General features: G+C 50.0%; 1 protein-coding gene across 1 annotated transcript; it reads right to left on the bottom strand.

The window, feature by feature from the left end:
- Positions 1 to 3,710: 3,710 nt before the first annotated feature.
- LOC114108115 (E3 ubiquitin-protein ligase TRIM65-like) lies at positions 3,711 to 9,427 on the bottom strand. Its single transcript, XM_027955740.2, is given in 7 exon segments — positions 3,711 to 4,267; positions 5,014 to 5,076; positions 5,260 to 5,422; positions 6,432 to 6,665; positions 6,860 to 6,955; positions 8,487 to 9,157; positions 9,397 to 9,427. Coding segments are annotated over 7 exon segments (1,815 nt in total).
- Between the last annotated feature and the right edge of the window lie 9,802 nt (positions 9,428 to 19,229).

Raw genomic sequence — 19,229 nt, 5'->3', positions numbered from 1 at the left:
GGGCCAAGCCACTTGCCTGGGGCTCAATATGTAAGGGGGACACCAAAAAGCTCAGTGATCAAGGTGGAAAAATTAATGCAAACTATGGCCCAGGAAGTGGTGACCTGGTTTTGTGAATAAATTTCGTTGGAACCAGGGCTGGGATTAGCGTCAGGGGGTGAGGCATGGTGTTCCAGCACCAGCTCAGGCCTGGTCTTTATTTACAATTTTAATATTTTGCCTGCTGTGGTATTTTGCATTGTTTAGTTTTGAGAAATGTTACATTAAAATATTACTTAGGTTGAATATTGAGTTCACACCTTCCCTGGCCTCACCCATGGTCCCTGCTTTGCCCAAAGCGCTGCTTGTTTCCCAACTGCCAGATCTGAGAAGCCCAGGGAGTCTAGGGTCCTCAACAGGTATGAATGGTGTCCCTATGCATATATATATATATTTTTTTGGTACTAGGGATTGAACCCAGGGGTGCTTAACCACTGAGCCCCAGCCCCAGCCCTTTTTTGTATTTTGAGACAGGTTCTAAGTTGCTTAGGGCCTCCCTAAGTTGCTGAGGCTGGCCTGGAACTTGCCATCCTCCTACCTCAGCCTTCTGAGACGTGACGATTACGGGCACTCGCCCTCATGCCCAGCCTCTACGCATGCCATTTTGCAGGTCAGGAAACACGTTGGTAGAGGTGGGTGTCTCTCCCCTCCCACACCTGTCCTGGAGAACCTTCAAGCTCTAGGGGAGGTGGAAATGGAGGTAGACACAGCTGGTCCTTTGCCCCCACCTAGCTGCAGTCAGCACAGTGTCTTAGCTTCATGAGGAGGAAAGGGGTAGTGAGGGAGAAGGAAGCAGGGAGCTCTGTGTTTGGGCCACCTACACCTGGCCTTACCTGACCCAGGAAAGGATCCCATTCCTTCAGTCCTGGTATCAACTCCTATTAAGCACCGGCTGTGTCAGGCAGGCATTAATGGGGAATTCTTATACAAAACACCAGGCAATGTGGGTGCCAGGAGGGGCGCACGCAGAGTGCATTATGGGCACAGAAAGGAGGGAAACACATCTGCCTTCCTCCCGGGAAGAGTGCAGAGGTGAGTCTATGCTGTCTTGGAGACCTCCCACCATGCCGGGCAGGGCCTCTGCGGGGCTCCCACGGACTCCTCCCTCCACGCTCAGCCCCAAGCATCCCACCCTTTGGTGGAGAGAAGACCAAAGCTTCCTGCCCAGGCTCTTGTCATCTGGTCCTGCTTCCCACCCTGTCCACCTGTGGGAACGGATGATGACATACTGCACCATCCTTTGGCCCTGCTAGCACCCTCCTGTGTGTGGGTGGGTGGAACTTGGAGTAACATGGCTTTGGCTGGGTTGCCTCTTGCCACCACCTTTAGTGGGAACCAGGAAGAGAGATTAAACAAAGCCATAGGACTCATTTGTAGCTTGTAACATTATGCATTCTACAATGAACAAATTATTTTTGCATTTTGAAGGTAACTTAGGAAAACATGAGTTGTAACTGTTTCCTGGTGTTCTACATCTCCAGCTGACCCACGGCTCTGTGCTCAAGACTGAAGGAAACACTCCAGGAGAGGGTCTTGAGGGGGTAGAACATGGGTGGTTTTATTTCCATATTGTGTGAGTTCTCCACAATGAACACATTATACAAGAGGCTGTGTAGCATAGTGGTTAAAAACAGACTGCTCCCTGGTGTGATGGCACATGCCTGTCATCCCAGAGACTTGGGAGGCTGAAACAGGAGGATTGCAAGTTTGAGAACAGCCTAGGCAACCTAGCAAGACCCTCAGCAACTTAGTAAGACCCTGTTTTAGGGCTGGCGTTGTGGCTCAGTGGTAGAGTGCCTGACTAACGTCTAGCATGTGTGAGGCCCTGGGTTCAATTCTCAGCACCACATATAAAGGTCCATCAAAAAAAAAAAAAAAAAAAAAAAAAAGTCCCAGCGGTTTGAGAAAGCCAGTAAACCACACACCCCTTTGGAGATGCGCTCCAGGGGCCCTGACTGCTCACATAGCACCCTGCTGCTAAGAATCCTTGCAGCCAGGAGGAGAAGGGGTCCTCCTTTGCAGCCCCCTACTGGGGGAGGACTGGGAGATCCACGTGGCCCTACTGTGTTCATTAGCCTCCTGGGCATCCCTCCTCTGGTTTCCGCTTTGAGTCAGGAAGAAGGAAGGTGGGGTGTGTTATGGGGGCACACACACAAAATCTCTTTAATAAGGGGAAAGACTCTCATCTCACTACTTGCTACATGCAGGGACAGCAGCCTCTGGAGAATAAGTCACTAGAGGGGCTGGGGCTGTAGCTCAGAGGTAGAACACTTGCCTAGCACATGTGAGGCACGGGGTTCGATCCTCAGCACCACATAAAAGTACATGAAATAAAGGTGTTGGGCCCATCTACAACTAAAAAACTGAAAAGGAAAAAAAAAATCACTAGAGCTGGAAGACTCCAGGGAGAAAGGTCACCATGAGGTCACAGCTAGGGCTTGCTCAGAAGAGCTAAAGGGACTGCACCTGCAGGAGACCTTCAGAGCACACCCTAGGTCCCCGTTTTCTTCCTGCTCTGCCTGCTCCAAAATAAGTGCCTCAAGGGGAAAACTGGGTCACTTATTGCCTCAGAAACCAGCGAACCCGGGTGGAATCTGGAACACCTTGTGGGGTGCCATCTAACCTCGGTGCCTACTGCTTTGCCCTGGGGGATTTTCTCCCCGTGACTTGTACGGTTTCCTTTTGGGAGTCAAACATTAACTCAACTGAGAGAGCCCTCACTGTGGAACCTACAGGGACCGGGGCTGGTTGAAGCTGGAAATACCAAGGTGGTTTCCTGCTGGACCAGAATCCTCAGCTCCCCCATGGGGGTTGAGACCCCAGTCTTGGCCCTGCCAGGGTCCGGAGGCAGAGAACTGTCCTGGGTCCAGCCTGTCTTCAGACTTCCATCCATCCCATTGGGCAGGTCCGACGGCAGAGGCCCCCATGCTGTTGGAGCCCTGAGCCAAGTGGGCTCATGGCTTAGGGGCAGGCAGCTTCTCTTAGGAGCCTTAGGGGCGGGTGGAGGATGGTCTAAGTTTACCACCCAGCATGGCATCTCCAGGCTTGAAGACACCAGTGGTAGGAGAAGCCCTGTGATGGGCAATGGGGTCAGCAGCCTGGGCCTCTGCTTGACCCTTGGTCTTCAGCCTATCAGTTTTGAAACCGAGAAAGATAGTCCTGGGTTCCCCCATCTTAACCTCCTAGCTCCCAGCTAAGCCAGGGCTCAGACCACCCCTTCCCAACTCTGTCCCTTGACACTTCTACCTTTGGCCACCCAGGAAGGAGAAGCCAGAGAGAAGCCAGGTGGCCCAATCTCAGGCAGCAAGGCATTCGGGGACAGGCCCCAGTGCTGAGTGACCAGGATCAGCCTGAGAACCAAGGCAGGAGCCTCGGCTGGGGTGGGAGATGAGTGTTGGGCCGAGCATCCGGGGCAGAAGTGTCCTCTTCGAAGGCTCCAGGACTTGTCCTCATCCCCAGGGGAACTCCAGCCTGGTTCTTGTGGCCATTGCCCATTTGCAGTTCCAGGGACTGCCTGGCCGGCGCTGCAGCGGGAGGCAGGCGGGCCACCCACCCTCCACCCTGGACGCAGGGGACCACGCGGGGCCGGCCACCCTCCCTTTGCGGCTCTGCCCAGCCAGCGCTCAGAGTCCAGCTTTATTGGCCGTCACCCTGAGCCGCCCGGGTGCCGCCTACGCGTCGGGGCGCTGCTTGAGCGTGACCGAGGCGCCGCTGCTGACCATGACCGCGGGGAAGAGCGGCTCGAGGAAGGTGGCGAGGAAGCGGTAGAGCAGGCTCACGCCGCCCGCCACGCCGTAGAAGGAGAGGCAGCCGGCGGCGCAGTCGAGCGCCACGCCCAGCGTGCGGTGGTAGGCGCCGTGCAGCACCGTCTGCGTGTTGTTGTGCCACACGGAGAACTTGAGCGAGTCCCACTCGAGGCACCACGAGTAGGGGTTGCGGCCCAGCAGGTAGACGATGCTGCGGCGCGGGACGCCGTTGAGCTGCGGGCTGCGGCGGTAGGTGACGCCCAGGCACATCCACGAGTTGGACACCTCCGCCTCCCAGTAGTAGCGGCCCTCGGACAGGCCGCGGGAGCACAGCACCTGCGGCCACTGCTTGAAGCCCGGGACCGGGCCGCCCGTGGCCGAGGGCTCCAGGAGGATGCCCAGGTTCAGCACCGAGTGGGTCTCCTTGAACAGGAACAGCTCCTCTCTGGCCGTGGAGGGGTCGAAGTTCAGGTTGCAGTAACCTGGCGGTGGGGGGAGTGGAGCCTGGGTCAGCGCCCTCGGGGAAGAGGGATGGAGGTCTCTGGGGGAAGAGGGGTGCTAAATTCCATGGCTCCCAGGAGTGGCCCCTCCATCCAGCCCCGTTAACCCCCCAACTCTGGCCTGGCCGCCACACTGTCCCGAGGAAGGATGACCTGGTCACTCTCCAGTGTTCCACTTTCTGGGAGGGGCCCAGGGCCGGGAGTCCCCCTGCCTCTCCCACTAGATCCCCATGTAATCTCCCTCTTTATTTGTTTAGGAAACAAAGCTAAGTAAAGACTGAGGGAGAGTGACCCAGAGGGGGACAGCAAAGACAATACAACCTTTAAGCTCAACATCTCAGAGAAGCCTTTGGGATTTGGCCCCAGGCCAACGTGGGTGAGGGGCTACAGGAACAGCAAATGAATGGGGAGCTTGTGTCTGAGGAAGACATGGACAGAGCCTATTCACTCTGGCTCAGCTTAAGCCCCAGCTGGAGGCAGATGTCCTGCCACACAGGGTCCAGGAAGCCACACCAGAGCTGGTTCTGAGGCAGGATGGGACAGGGTCTCCTCCCCTTCCTACCAGGACCTAGGGCTTGGGACAAGTCCTTTTGAGATCTCCAGTGTGGAGTGAGAGGTCAGGCCACACCCTGGAGGGCCTGGCCTGAATGCAAGTAGGACTGGGTAGTTGAGGCATCAGGGACCCTGCTCCCCTCTCCCTCAGGCTCTGCCCGGTTCCAAGGACTCACATTGGAGGAGTGCTTTCCTGTCCATGGTTAGTGGCAGCACCTCCTAGGAGTTCATCCTGATGCCTGGGGAGATGGAGGAGCTTTGCTGAGGACCCTCTTATAGCCCATCCTCCTGGAAAGAGGCATGGGCTCCAGGAGACTGTGTCACCTGGGGAAGGTGCACTCAGGCAGGAAAGCTCCATAACCACTGCCCTGCAGGGCGGTCCCACGCCCCGGAATGCAGGCCCCAGGTCACCAGAGACTGACCCTTCATCAGGAGCTGGTTGACGAAGCTGAGACCCATGTCCACCAGCTGGGCCTGGAGCTCAGCCAGGGTCTCTGGCAGCTGGAGGAAGCTCTGTGTCTCCTCACAGTTGGTGCCCATCAGGGGTTCCGCGGAGACTGGGATATGCTTCAGTTTGGGGAACTCCTGCCATGCAGGGAGGGGCAGGTGTTAACACTGTCAGCTGGGGACCAGGCAGATGCCAGGGGCTCTTACTCACAGCAAGGGCCCAGTGACCCCCAGGACCACAGGCAACTGGAGGTTGTCTGTTTTCAAACCCGGACACCTCTTTCCCCTCTTCCTAGTTGTTTGGACATCTGAGGTTAGGATTCTGCCAAAGACCAGAACTCTGGTTTAGGACACTGAGGGAACGATTGGAGGATTCCCTTTAAACCTTGACTTGCTTATTGAAAACCACTGCTAAATGTATCCTGTTGTTTGGGGACGGGGGAGTGGGGGGCAAGGTGAACAATATTCCTAGAAATCTTGCCCAGGTATGTGGTAGCAGTTTAAGAAAGGGGGTCTAGGCTGGGGTTGTGGCTCAGGGGTAGAGTGCTTGCCTAGCATGTATGAGGCACTGGGTTTGATCCTCAGCACTGCATATAAATTTTTTAAAAAAGATATAAAGGTTATTGACAACTAAAAAAAAATTAAAGAAAGAAAGATCGGTTTATGAGCAGGATTTGAGCCCCACCCACAGAGAAGACTGCTGCCACCTTCTGGCCAGCCGCATGCAACCACCTTCTGGCCAGCCGCATGCAAGCTGTACACCAACCCACTACATTCTTGCAGCAGCACCACCAGGCCATGTGGCCAGGGCTGGGGAGGAAAAGGGATTTTGATCAATGGATTTTCTGAGTCTCAATCTGGCACTGGAAAAACTTAAGATACCCAGAATCCTAGGGCATACCCACCGTTCCATGGAATTCAAGGCAGGAAAGGAAGGATAAGGCTGAGCTGTGTGGAGAAGCAAGAAGCCGAGAGTGTTGGTGTATGCTCAGGATGGTGACCTGGGGCTCCCCGAGGCAGGGGAATAGACAAAGTGATGCAGCCCCACACGCTGCTCACTTTTTCTGAGGTCTGGGCAGATCTGGTGTGTTTGAGGGTGGAGGGAGCATGGAGAGGCAGCAGGGCCGGAGCCAGGGTAGGGTCTTGCCTGCAGGAATTGCTCATCACTTCTGTTGGTGAGCAGGGTGTGGAGCCAGACACTGTCCCCCTCTAGCTTCAGAAGCCGGTTGTGGCTCTGCTGGATGGAGCTGCCCAGCTTCCCCAGGGCAGTTGCCTCCTCTTTCTCCACGAAATCCAAGACCTTTATCTGCAGCTGTTTGATCTCGTGGATGATCTCGGAGAAGCACGTGTTCACCTCATCCCGCATCGTCTGGATGAGTTTCTGGGTGGGTGAGTTGACAGGCATCTTTGATCCGCACTCCTGTACCCTACTGTCATGGTCCTGTCTGTCCACCTTTTCTTCCTACCCCACCATCCTAGACCTAGACCCCCCTTTTTCAGGTCCCAAGAGGGCCCTCAGCCTGATGCAGGGTGCTGGGGCAGCCGGGGCCTGGGGTGGGGACAGGTCCACCTTACCGAGAGAAAGGTCACTCGCCCCTGGTGCTTCTGGCTGTCGGAGGCAATGATTAGCATCTCGTTCTCCACGTTGGCCTGGACTTTCCGAACCTCCATCTGGGGTAGGGGGAGAAGGAGGGGCCCTGATTCAGAGAAGGGGCCTTGGAGAAGCCCTGCTCCAAGCATCCCCTGTCCAAGCCCAGAAGAGATAGACGTACCTCTTGCATTCATCTGCTGGCCTCAAGGGTAATGAAAAAGACCAGAGCCAAAGGGTGGATGGGCCTGGCCCATACCCCTCTGCTCCTGGTCTCTCACCTACTGAGAGCCTATGCCATTCATAGGAATGAGGTTCACTGCTCCTAACAGTGAATACCATGGTTTCAGGCCACAGGAAGGGGCTGTGAAGGTTTCACTGGGCCTGGTGAGGGATAGCAGTCCCACAGCCACCTGCATTCCCCAGAGCCATACTGCCAGGCCCAAGTCCTTCTACAGGAGCCTATCATTTCCACCTCTTCCAGAACTGGCATTTGCATTGTTAGATTACAGAACAGTGCTTTGGCAAGTGTCTGTCCACAGATGGTTGCTGGTCAGACTGTAAATTGATGTGGTGGCTGGGGCTGTAGCTGAGTGGCAGAGCCCCTGCCTGGTTGTGAGGCCCTGGGTTCAATCCTCAGCACCACATAAAAATAGACAAGTAAAATAAACGCACTGTGTCCATCTACAACTACAATTTTTTTTTTTAATTGACATAGTGCTTCCTTCTTTGAGACAGTCTGGCAATGGAAAAAAAAGTGTTCCTCAAACTAAATGGTGAATTTAGTGATGCAGTCGGTTTACATTCTGACACAAGTGTCTTGTCTGGCTGAGCAGTGGCTCTGTGGGAACAGCACTGTTGTATAATATATAAGTCAGGGTATCTAAAATATAAGGATTTCTCTTAAAAACTCATCCAACTATATTCAATAAAATTCAAAAGTAGGGAAAAGGACAGATGTGTTTGTACTCCTGTATTTTTTTATTGTAATAGCAACAGAAGCTAGGGGCTCTCTACCACGGAGCTACACTCTCTTTTTTAACTTGAGACAGGGTCTTGCTAAGTGGCTGAAGCTGGCCTTAAACTTGTAATCCTCCTGCCTCAGCCTCCCAAATTGCTGGGATTATAGGCATGTGCTACCATGCCTGGCTTTATTTGTACCTTGATAATGTTGAAATAGACTGAGAAGTTCTTGGGTCCCTCCCCAATACAATTCTGCATCCTATTAACTTAACAGTGCCTTTTTTTTTTTTAAGTTGTCAATGGACCTTTATTTTATTCATATGCAGTGCTGAGAATAGAACCCAGGCCCTCGCATGTGCTAGGCAAGCGCTCTGCCACTGAGCTCTGACCCCAGCCCCCTCAACAGCCTTTTCATGTCATGACACAATCCTGCTGACTATTGCTTCATCAACTGTGGGATTTTTTGTTTGTTTTTGTTTTTGAGACAAGGTCTTGCTCTGTTGCCCAGGCTCTGGAACTTGTGATCCTCTTGCCTCAGCTCCCGAATAGCTGAGACTGCAGGCACACGCCACCACCTTCAGCCTTAGCTGCATAATTTTCCTCTTAGGATGTGAGCTGAGAGCCCCCCACTCCCTGCTCCTGCCACCTCACCTCCTTGCGGGCTCGCTCCTCCTCCAGTGGGGCCGTTTCGTGGTTCTTGTGTTCCTCTAGCAGGCAGGCGCCACACACGCAGCAGCCTTCCGTGCGACAGTACAGCTGCCGGAGCTTGCAGTGCTTGCGGCACAAGCGGGTCTTGAGATCCTGCACAGGCTCTAGCAGCTGGTGGCTCTGGAACATCTGGTCTTCAAAGTGGCTGCGCAGGTGCTTCTCACACAGAGAGGCCACACAGTGCAGGCACGATTTGACAGACCGGAGCTTCTGGGGGGAGCAGAAGTCACAGGGCACGTCCCTGGGCCCAGCTGTGTTCCACAAGGGCCCCGTGGCCTGGTTCTTACCCTGGGTGAAGCAGGCCACCATCTCCCCTAGGATGACGTTCTTGCAGAGCCGGGGCCTGGAGGGGAAGCTCTCTCTGCACTGGGGGCAATAGTGGGTCTCCCCTGTGGCAGCCTGGTGGTCCCAGAAACTTTGGAGACAGGTCATGCAGAAGTTGTGGCCACAGGCGGTGGTGACCGGGTTATGGAACACCTCCAAGCAAATGGGACACAGGACTTGGTCCTCGAATGTGTGGAGAGCGGTGGTGTTATTCAACAGGAGCTGGCCTTGGGAAGGTCTCGAGGGCAAGGCGGGGAGCTGTGGGGCTGGGACTTGGTCCTGGGCTGGTCCTGGGGAGACAGAGCAAAGCCTCACTGGAGTCATGCTGCAGGGGTACAACTGTGCTCCTCTTGGCAGCAGCTGTTTGCCATGGGGCAACTGGACTGTGTCACTAAACCAATGGGAGGCATACATTGGGGACTGTGTTCTTGTCCCAGTCCCAACTGTGGGCAAGAGGGCAGAGGGGGGTAGGAAGGTGTTTCACCCACTGCCTTGGTGCTCGGAGGAGGTGAGAGGCACAAGGACTCACGTGAAACTTGCTGCATGTCAGGGAGAGCCATATCCGTTGCTGCCCTGTGTTGAGAAGGAAAGGACCTTGGGCACTCAGCCTGGGCGCCTCGCCCCAGCCCCACTCACCAGGTCCCCCACCCTGAAGCAGAACAGGTACCCCCACCCAAAAGACCCTTGCCATAAGTAAGCCTCTCTTCTTGTCAGAAAGATTTTTATACAGTATACCAGCAAAAAAACTTCTGCAGAGGGCATTGTGATTTGTAGCTTCCTCTTTTTGTAAATGCCGGGTTTGCAGAAAAAAAAAAAAAAAACTTGTAAAACCTCTGTCTAGTTTAAAAAAAGGGAACAAAAAGCACTTTTCATGTAAAACTTCAAGCCACTCTCTCTCACTGGGTATAAAGTTCAGAGAATTTCCAGATTCATTGTCCAGAGGGTTTTAGGGATTGACCCTCTGGGCCTCTGCCCCTGCTTCCTGCAAGTCCCTCGGGTGTGCAGCCTTTTCCGTCCTACAGCAACCTACGGGCCTCGCTGCTCTTGGGGCCTAGTGACCACGCTCTTACCTTTTCCTTTGGCTGCTGGTCTGTAGTCTCCCTGTCAAGGTGGCTTTCCTCCTTAAGGACTGCCCCAGCTTTGCTCCCCGATGTCACAATTAAAGTGCAGCCAGCCCCTGCATTCTGCTTGTGATGTCAGCTGAGCATGGCCCTGTGCTAAGGGAGGTGCTGCAGTGTGGCCGCAGTCCACCCCCTCACCAGCAGCAGGTGACTTCAGGACCCTCGTCCCTGGAGGCACAGTAGCCAGTGGCACCTGGGGTCACTTGCACTGGATCTAACAGCCCCTCATATTTCTGACTAGAGAAGGAAAAATGGCAAGTAAGTCACAGCAGGATGTTGGGCAGCAAACGTGGGCTCCTTGGACCATGGATCTTCTCTTGTGAGTCAGCGGGAGGATGGAGGGCATGAAGTTTCAAGGCCCTTTCTTGTCCAAAGTATGTTGGTCCAAGCATTATCTGATTAGAGATCTTAAAGACTGGGGCTTCTGATCCTGGGGGGCGGGGTAGATAGTCTTTAGACAGGGGTTCAATGAGGTTCTTCCAAGGGGCAATGGAACCTCAATTTGGCTCAGGTTTCTATGGCTGCTGAAAAGAATTCCAGGATGTGTCAAAGGCAAGGCACAAGTAAAGATTAATTAAAGGCCAGTAAAGGTGTACATGCCCCTAAGGCAGGTTGTGGGCGTCCCTCTCCTCTGGCATCTTGAAGAGGAGTGACACAGGATTGAGCTTTCTGACTTTGTACGTGATTGCGGGGGAGGGGTGCGGATTACTAAGGATGGAACCCAGGGCCTTGACATGCTGGGCAAGCGCTGTACCACTGATCTGCATCCGAGCCCTTTATATGCTTTTCCTGCAGAGAAATGTGCAGGTTCTCAGGAAAGCTTCTTTGAAAGTCAAAAACCCCTTGTCAATCTTCTGGTGTTTGTGGTTCGGAATGTTTCTTTGTGGTTCAACAGTCTATGTTAGGCAAATGCTCTACCACTGAGTAACACCCCCAGCCATATAATTTTTAACATAACATAAAATATGCGCTTTTAACCATGTTTTGTGTATAATTCAGTGATATTAGATACATTCACAATGTTGTGCAACCATCACCACTATCTATAACTATAACTGCTGTCAACAGAATGTTTGTGCCTACTGAAAATCCCTATATTGAAATCCTGACCTTCGCTGGGTATGGTGGTGCATGCCTGTAATCTCAGGGGTCCGAGAGGCTGAAGCGGGAGGATCGCAAGTTCAAAGCCAGCCTCAGCAACTTAGGCTCAAAGCAATCTAGTGAGACCCTGTCTCTAAATAAAAATTTAAAAGGCCTGGGGTACATAGTAGTAAAGTGCCCCTAGTGTAAAAAAAAAAAAAAAAAAAAAAGGAAAGAAAAGACTCCAAAGAACAGGGAGCTTTTCCCCTTTCTACCATTAGAGGACACTGTGAGAGCCAAGAAGCGGGTCCTTACCATGGAGTCCACTGGTGATTTGATCTTGGATTCTCCAACCTTCAGAACCGTGAGGAAGAAGTACTTGTTTAAGTTCTCTGTCACAGGCTCTGCAGCCCCTGGGATTACAGGTGTGGGCCAGCGCGCCCGGCTCCTGGCTGAATCTTAAACATGAAGCATCCTGGTGATTCACCCTTGGTCCTTGTTCTCTGGCCCTTTCTCGTCTGGACGGGGAAGTGCTATGCAGACGCGCGACTCTTCTTCAGAAAGTGGCACTTCTTTTATGTATTTCTTTTCTTCTCAGCACTGGGGACTGAACTCAGGGGCAGTCTACCACTGAGCTACATCCCCAGACCTTCTTATTTTTTTTGAGACAGGGTCTTGCTGAATTGCCCCGGGGGGCCTCCAACTTTCCATCCTCCTGCCTTAGCCTCCTGAGTTGCTGGGATTACAGGTATGCACCACCACGCCTGCCCACATGTTTCTTCTTATCCTTTTACTTCTTCATAGAAGTCTCCTCTTACCAGGAACATCTCTCCTCCTCCTCCTCCTCCTGCTCCTCCCACTTTGATTTTAATCTTGGCTCTTGACTTTCTTTTTGATAACACCCTCCTCTTTACCTCCCTGTTCTGGTGAGCAGATTGGCGGGTGCGACTTGTGGGAAGGTAATGGTTCTTCACTCTTCTGTGTGGGTTTTCTGGTTTCACTAACGCCTTTTCTGTTCCCCGTGTTCTTTTCTCTCTGTCCTCCAAGGTCCTCAGTGTTTGACCGTCCTCAGCTCCCACACAGGACAGGCGTCCCCACCAAAACCATCACGATGGAAGCCAAGACACTGAAGCCTCCAGCTTTCAGGAAGCTTCCCTCGTGTCCGGGACTCGGGCGGCCCGCGAGTGAGGCATGACACCGAAGGCCACCCTCAGGGAGTCTGTCCAGGTCTGAGGGCTCCGACGGCTGCAGCCTCTTCTGTTCCAGACCCTGAGCTGCGGGAGCTACTGTTTGGTGGAATTCTAGGGAGAACCTGTCTCTGTGCTCCGACCATTTGCCCAACCCTGACTGTGCCACTGGGTGCCGGGGCCCACATCCAATTTGGCAGAGAGTCATCAAGCTGCTTCTGTATTCTGTGATCAAGGGAGAGCAACTGTATTTTTAGTTTTAGAAGAATTTCTGCTTCTTTTTGACAGTTTTTAGTTTTCTGTTAAATTCCCCATCTTGTGTTTTATTATTATTTTTTTGGATATTATGCATACTTATTTTTAAACCCATGCTTAATGACTCCATTATTTGTATCCTCTGTGGATCTTTATTTTCCATTTTTGTTCCTTCCTAGTTTTCACCCAGATTGTCTTTTGTCCTCATATGCCTGTAGTTTCTCTTCATAATTAAAAAAATTTTTTTTTTGTAGTTGTAGATGGACACAATGTGTTATTTTATTTTATTTTTTTAATTTTAATGTAGTGCTAAGGATCAAACCCAGGGCCTCACACATGCTGGGCAAGTGCTCTACCACTGAGCCACAACCCCAGCCCTCGCTTCATATATTTGTGGTTTTATTATAAAAATTATAAGCATACTTAAAAAGAGAGAGAGAGGAATAAAACAAATCCCCATGTGTCCGTCATTCGTTTTTATCAGTTATTAACTTGAACATATTTGGTTTCACTTAGAGCCCCTCTCATTTCTCCCTCCTCCACTGGATCATTATTTTTAGTAGTAGTAGTAGTAACAGTAGTAGTAGTAATAGTAGTAGTAGTAATAGTAGTACTGGAGATGGAACCCAGGGGTTGCTTAACTATTGAGCCACATCCCCAGCAATTCTTAATGGGCAACACAGTGAGATCTTGTCACAAAACAAATAAACAGTAAAATAAAACCAAATCATGGGGGCTGGGGTTGTGGCTCAGAGGTAGAGCGCTCGCCTAGCATGTGCTGAGGCACTGAGTTTGTTCCTCAGCACCACATAAAAATAAAATAAAATAAAGGTATTGTGTCCAACTACAAAACTACAACTAAAACAACAACAACAAAATTTCTCTCTCACACACATTCCTTTTTATCAGGCAAGATTTAAATGTCCCCAGTTGTCACATCCATGTCTTTTTACTGTTGTTGGTTAGAATCAGGATCCAAATAAGGTCCTCATGTTGTGTTTGGTTGATATTCTTCTAAAGGCTCTTTAAGTTTAAAACACTCCTTCTCCCACTTTCCTCTGCCACTTTCTTTTTTAATTTTTTAATTTGTTCTTCCTAGTTACACGTGACAGTAGGGGTATTTGACATACCTCACATACATGGAGTAGAGCTTCCCGTTCTTGTGGCCGAACGTGTCGTGGAGTTTCACTGGTCGTGTATTGATTCATACATGAACATGGGAAAGTGACGTCTGATTCCTTCTCCTGACTGTCCTACTCCCTTCCCCCTCCCTTCCCTTCATTCCCCTGGGTCTAACCCACTGAACTTCTATCCCCCTCCCCACTTTCTTGTTGAGGAAGCCGAGGTATCTGTCCTCTATAGTTTCCACATTCTGGATGTGGCTGGTTCCATCTCCAGGATCTCGCTGAACATGCTCCTCCATTCCTTGTATTTCTTGTAAGCTGTTAGGATTCAGGTTGAGGGCCTGGGGTGCAGTTCAGTGGTAGGGTGCTTGCCTTGCCTGTACAGCCTGGGCTTGTGTGGTGTTGTGCAGCTCCTGTTGCTTCCCATGGGGCGTACCCAGTGTCCGGCGGCCTCTGCCTGTGCGTCCATTGTGTTCTGAATATGGTGCGTGAGAACTTGGAGTGGTTTGAGGTTGGATGATGTTCCATTCCTTCAGAGTGGATTTCTGGCTGCTTCTGGCAGGCCAGGGCTTTAGCCCAGCCAGGGATGGAGATGCCCACGGCTGTGCTCCAGTGGCCTTAGAGGTCTGATCTGTATCTGGCTCATCCCCTGCTAGGATGTGCTCCCTGGGGGGTCCCGACCTGCAGCCCAGAGCTTTTATCAGGGGCCCTTGCTTGGCACACCGTGATCTCCTGTATCCGTCTCTGCATCCCTGTGAGCCAGGGAAGCGTGTCAGCTTGCTCTCAGGTGCCTCTCCCTAAATTAGTCACTACCACCAGGAAAAAGCCGCTCAAGGCACTAGGTTCAATTCTCTGGGTTTCCTTCTTCCTCTGGATCTTGGCCTTGTCATTCCCTGCTAGAATGCCTGGGTGTGTGTGTGCACATGTATGCGCGTGTGTGTGCTCATGTGCATGTGTTTATGTGCATGTGTGCATATGTGCATGTGTGTGCATGTGCGTGTGTGTTCCATTCCCTGCCAGAATGCTTGTGCAGGTGTGTGTGTGTGCGCGTGTGCATGTGTGTGTGTTCTCTGTTTTTCATGTTATTTTCAAGAGAGAACATTGGTCAGGATTATCCAGCTCATGATCAGAGTGTCTAACTCTGCGCTCCCTCTACCTCTGTTTATTCCAGGCACTTGCATCTTTCAAGTGCTGACTGAGCACCCCTCCTGCTGATGTGCTGTGACTCTGTATTGGAAGCAGGAGGCCCTTCTCCACTGGGAGCCAGGCTGACTCTCAAGGAGGATTTGCTTAACTTTTTTTTTTTTTTTTTTTGGTAGTGGGGATTGAACCCAGGGGCACTTTACCACTGAGCTACATCTATAGTCCTTTCTGTTTTTGTTTTGTTTTTTGTTTTTTAATTTTGACACACGGTTTCCTTAAGTTGCTGAGGTTGGCCTTGAACTTGTGATCCTCCTGTCTCAGGCTCCAAAGTAGCTGGGATTATAGATGTGTGCCACTGGGCTTGATTTTTTTTTTTTTTTGTATTGGGGATTAAACCCTCTAAGTCACACCCCAGTCCTTTTTTATTTTTGTTTTGATATAGGGTCTTGCTCAGTTCATATAATTTTTTTAATTTATTTTTTTAGTTGTGGTTGGACACAATACCTTTATTTTACGTATTTTATGTGGTGCTGAGGCTCGAATTCAGGGCCTTGTACGTGTTAGGTGAGCGCTCTACAGCTGAGCCACAACCTCAGCCTAGTTCATATAATTTTTGAATGTATCTTTTGGCTCTTATTTTTTTTCCATCCCTGACAACCATCTCTGTTTTCGCCTTGACAGGTTTCTGCTCTGAGTTCTGTCCTAGGAGAGTTTCTTTAAACTTGAATACTTTCCATTATGGCTTCTACCCCAACAATGTTAAGTCTTTGTTATTGTTATTGGTATGATGTAGCAGCGGAAGATTTCAAACTTTACCCACATCCACAGTGAGTGAGAAGGAGTGTTAGAGCCGACTCAGGACACCTTACATGTGATGAACCCAGCCTAATTCCATTTTAAGATTGGGAGCCTCAGGGCTGGGGCTGGGGCTCAGCTGTAGGCACTTGCCAGGCACGTGTGAGGCACTGGGTTTGATTCTCAGCACCGCATATAAATAAATAAAAATAAAGATCTATCAACAACTGAAAAAAAAAAAAAAAGATTGGGAGCCTGGGTCTGAGACTGTGGCTCAGTGATAGAGCACTTGTCTAGTAAGTGTGAGGCACTGGGTTCTATCCTCAACTCCACATAAAAGTAAATAAACAAAGGTTTGTATACATCTACAACTAAAAAAAAAAAAAAGATTGGGGGCTGTTGAGAGCCACAGCCAAAGCAGCCCCAGCAAACTTCCAGCTGATTGGCTCACCAGGGCCCCAGCAAACTTCCAGCTGATTGGCTCCTCTGTGGTGATGCTCATTGGGCTATTTCCCCGCCCTTTCAGACCACAGAGCTGCTCATTGGGGGACTCTTTTGGCTCCGCCCATGCGACCCAGCCAATGGGCCTCAAGAGTGGGAGGAGTGGGGGTTGAGAGGCTCGCTGGAAGCTGGTGGTGGCAGTTGGGCTCTGAGGGTTTTTCCCGAGGAGCTGTGTGGTGTGGTGTGTGGTTCTAAAAATAAAGTTCGTTTCTTTTGACAAGTGGCTCCTGAATTGTGCCCAGCCAGACTGCAGCATTTGCTGGGCCGCATGGGGAAAGACTGAGGGTTAAGTGATAAGGTAAACTGCTCGCCCCTGAGGGCAGGGCGAGAGGATGGGTAGCCATTTTAAGATTCTTCTTTCATTTGTTTCACTTTTGTTTTAAGTTGCCTGTCCCTGTAGATGGGTGAGACGGAAGAAAAACCGCTCACACCTGAGTAAAAACTCTTTGCGTCTGGGGAACAGATAGGGAGAAAGGACGGATGGACATTTCAGGAGGATAGAAAGGCTGATATAATGAATTTTTGTTCCATTCTGTTTCGGTTTTGTTTGGTGTTATCTTGTTGGGTTGTGTTATCTTTATAGTAGAAATATGGGATCAGAAATTAGTTAAAAACAAACCGAAAGAGTGTTAAGTAAATTGTTAGAGGAAGGAGGCACCCCAGAAAGATCAAGAGCAGTCAGAGCATACGTTGATACAATACAAAAATGTAGCCCGTGGCTTTTTAAGGAGGAGTTGTTGAATATATCACAATGGGACCATCATGGTGAAGATTTAAGGGAGAGGGAAAAGAAAAACCCAGGAACCCTGCCAGTTGGCACATTGCCATTGTGGATGATGATACGATTTTGTTTGCCTAGTCCAAAGCCTTCAGTTCAGACTATGGTAGAAGACATGTTAGATCAAGTAAAAGAGAAGGCCTCTCGAGCTAGTCAGACAGAGGAAGAAAATTTAAAGGAGGAAAAGCCATCAGGGGAGAAGTTACAACATGAGGCTGCTACTAACACCTTTCTATCACCAGAGGGCGTAAGTGTCCAACCAACAGCTCTACCTCCATATGCTGGAAGGCCCTCAACCCCCGTAGTTGATAGATGGGATCCTGAGACAGGACCTCAAAGATCAGCATGCCCTGTAATTGAACAGGCAGGAGGGCAGTGAATTCACCATGTTTTAGATTTCAAAAAAGTGAAGCAGCTAAAAGAGGCTGTAACAACCCATGGTCCTCAAGCACCCTTCACTGTAAGCATGGTCGAATCCATTACCAAATTGAACATGACGCCAGCAGATTGGGCTAATATGTGTAAAGCTGTGCTAAATGGAGGACAATACCTGTTATGGAAGGTTGCCAATGAGGAATTTTGCAAGGAGACGGCTAGGCAAAATGCAGCAGCTGGTTATCCTCAGAGAAATCTAAATATGTTGTTAGGAAAGGGACCTTATGAGGATCAGCAGCTACAAATTGCATATGATCCTGGTGTATACGCACAAATTGCTGCAGATGCGGTTAGGGCATGGAAGACTTTACAAGGGCATGGAGGTTTACAAGGTCAATTATCTAAGGTAATACAAGGAGATAATGAATCTTACGCTGAATATGTAGATAGGCTTATTCAAACAGCTACCAGAGTTTTGGGGAATATAGAACAAGCAATCCCATTAATAAAACAACTGGCTTATGAGCAAGCAAATCGTTGGTGCAGAGAAGTCATTAGACCATGGAAACATGAAGATTTAAACACATATATTAAATTATGTAGAGACATTAATGAACAAGGGCAAGTCGTGGCAGCTTCAGTAAAACAGGCTTTAGATGCCAGAGACATTAATGAACGAGGGCAAATCGTGGCAACTACAGTAAAACAGGCTTTAGATGCCAGGCCAAGAACATGGTACAATTGTGAACAAACAGGACATTTTAAAAGGAATTGCCCCATAGGAGGAGGGTTTAACAAAACTAGGTATCAAAGGAGTAGAATACCGGGTATTTGCCCACGATGCCGTAGAGGGAGACATTGGGCTAATGAATGCCATTCTCAAACCACCATAGAGGGTACTCCATTATCAAAAAACGAACAAGGACCGGGTGTTTATCCACGATATCGTGGAGAAAGGCATCGGGCTCCATTGCCAAAAAGTGGACAGGGGGGCCCAATGCTCCGGGGCCCAAAACCACAAATATACGGAGCACTGGAGGAACCCAGCAACCCCATCAGGGTAGTGCCCAGGACACATTGTCCATTAGATCCCTCATCAGACAAACCAGAGGGAGCGCAGGTTGGACATCTGCGCCTCCGCCAGATCAGTACTAACTCCAGAGATGGGAGTTCAAATCATTCCCACAGGGGTAAAAGGACCTCTTCCCAAAGGAACAGTAGGCTTATTATTGGGACGCAGCTCTTCTACTCTAAAAGGACTTATGATAAGTCCTGGGGTAATTGATCCTGATTATGAAGGTGAAATAAAAATTATAGCCAGTTCTCCAAAGGGTATATCAGTAATTTCACAAGGAGATAGAATAGCACAGTTACTAATAATACCCAGCCTACATGATAAATTTTCCAGTTGTACTGTAGAAAGAGGTTCCAAGGGATTAGGCTCCACAGATGTAGATTGGGCTATTCTTTTTTAAATTTAGATTCTTGCCCCATGCTAAAACTAAATATTCAAGGACATGAATTTAATGGTATACTGGATACAGGTGCAGACCTTAGCATCATCTCTCATCAAGAATGGCCAAAACATTGGCCATTACAACAAGCCACTCAAATGCTTCGAGGCCTAGGAGTGGCGACTAATCCCCATAGAAGTGCAATGGTATTAGATTGGAAGGATCCTGAAGGATGTGAAGGAACTATACAGCCATATGTATTGGATCATCTTCCCGTAAATTTATGGGGACGAGATGTCCTAGATCAATTAGGTTTGACATTAACAAATAACATCAACCAAAATGCACCCACTATTATGACTAGACAAGCTTTTAGGAAAGGAAAAAGATTAGAAAAATAAGAACAAGGTATAGCAGCACCAATACAAATAGATCAAGGAACAGACAGACATGGGGTGGATTTTCAGAAAGGGCCACTGAGACAATAAAAATTACTTGGAAATCAGAAAGACCAGTATGGGTTCCTCAGTGGCCCCTGACTAAAGAAAA

This window comes from Marmota flaviventris, chromosome 17, assembly GCF_047511675.1.
Source record: "Marmota flaviventris isolate mMarFla1 chromosome 17, mMarFla1.hap1, whole genome shotgun sequence".
NCBI lineage: Eukaryota > Metazoa > Chordata > Mammalia > Rodentia > Sciuridae > Marmota > Marmota flaviventris.
Note: the sequence above shows the minus strand (reverse complement) of the source record. Positions and strands in the feature narration are given on the sequence as shown.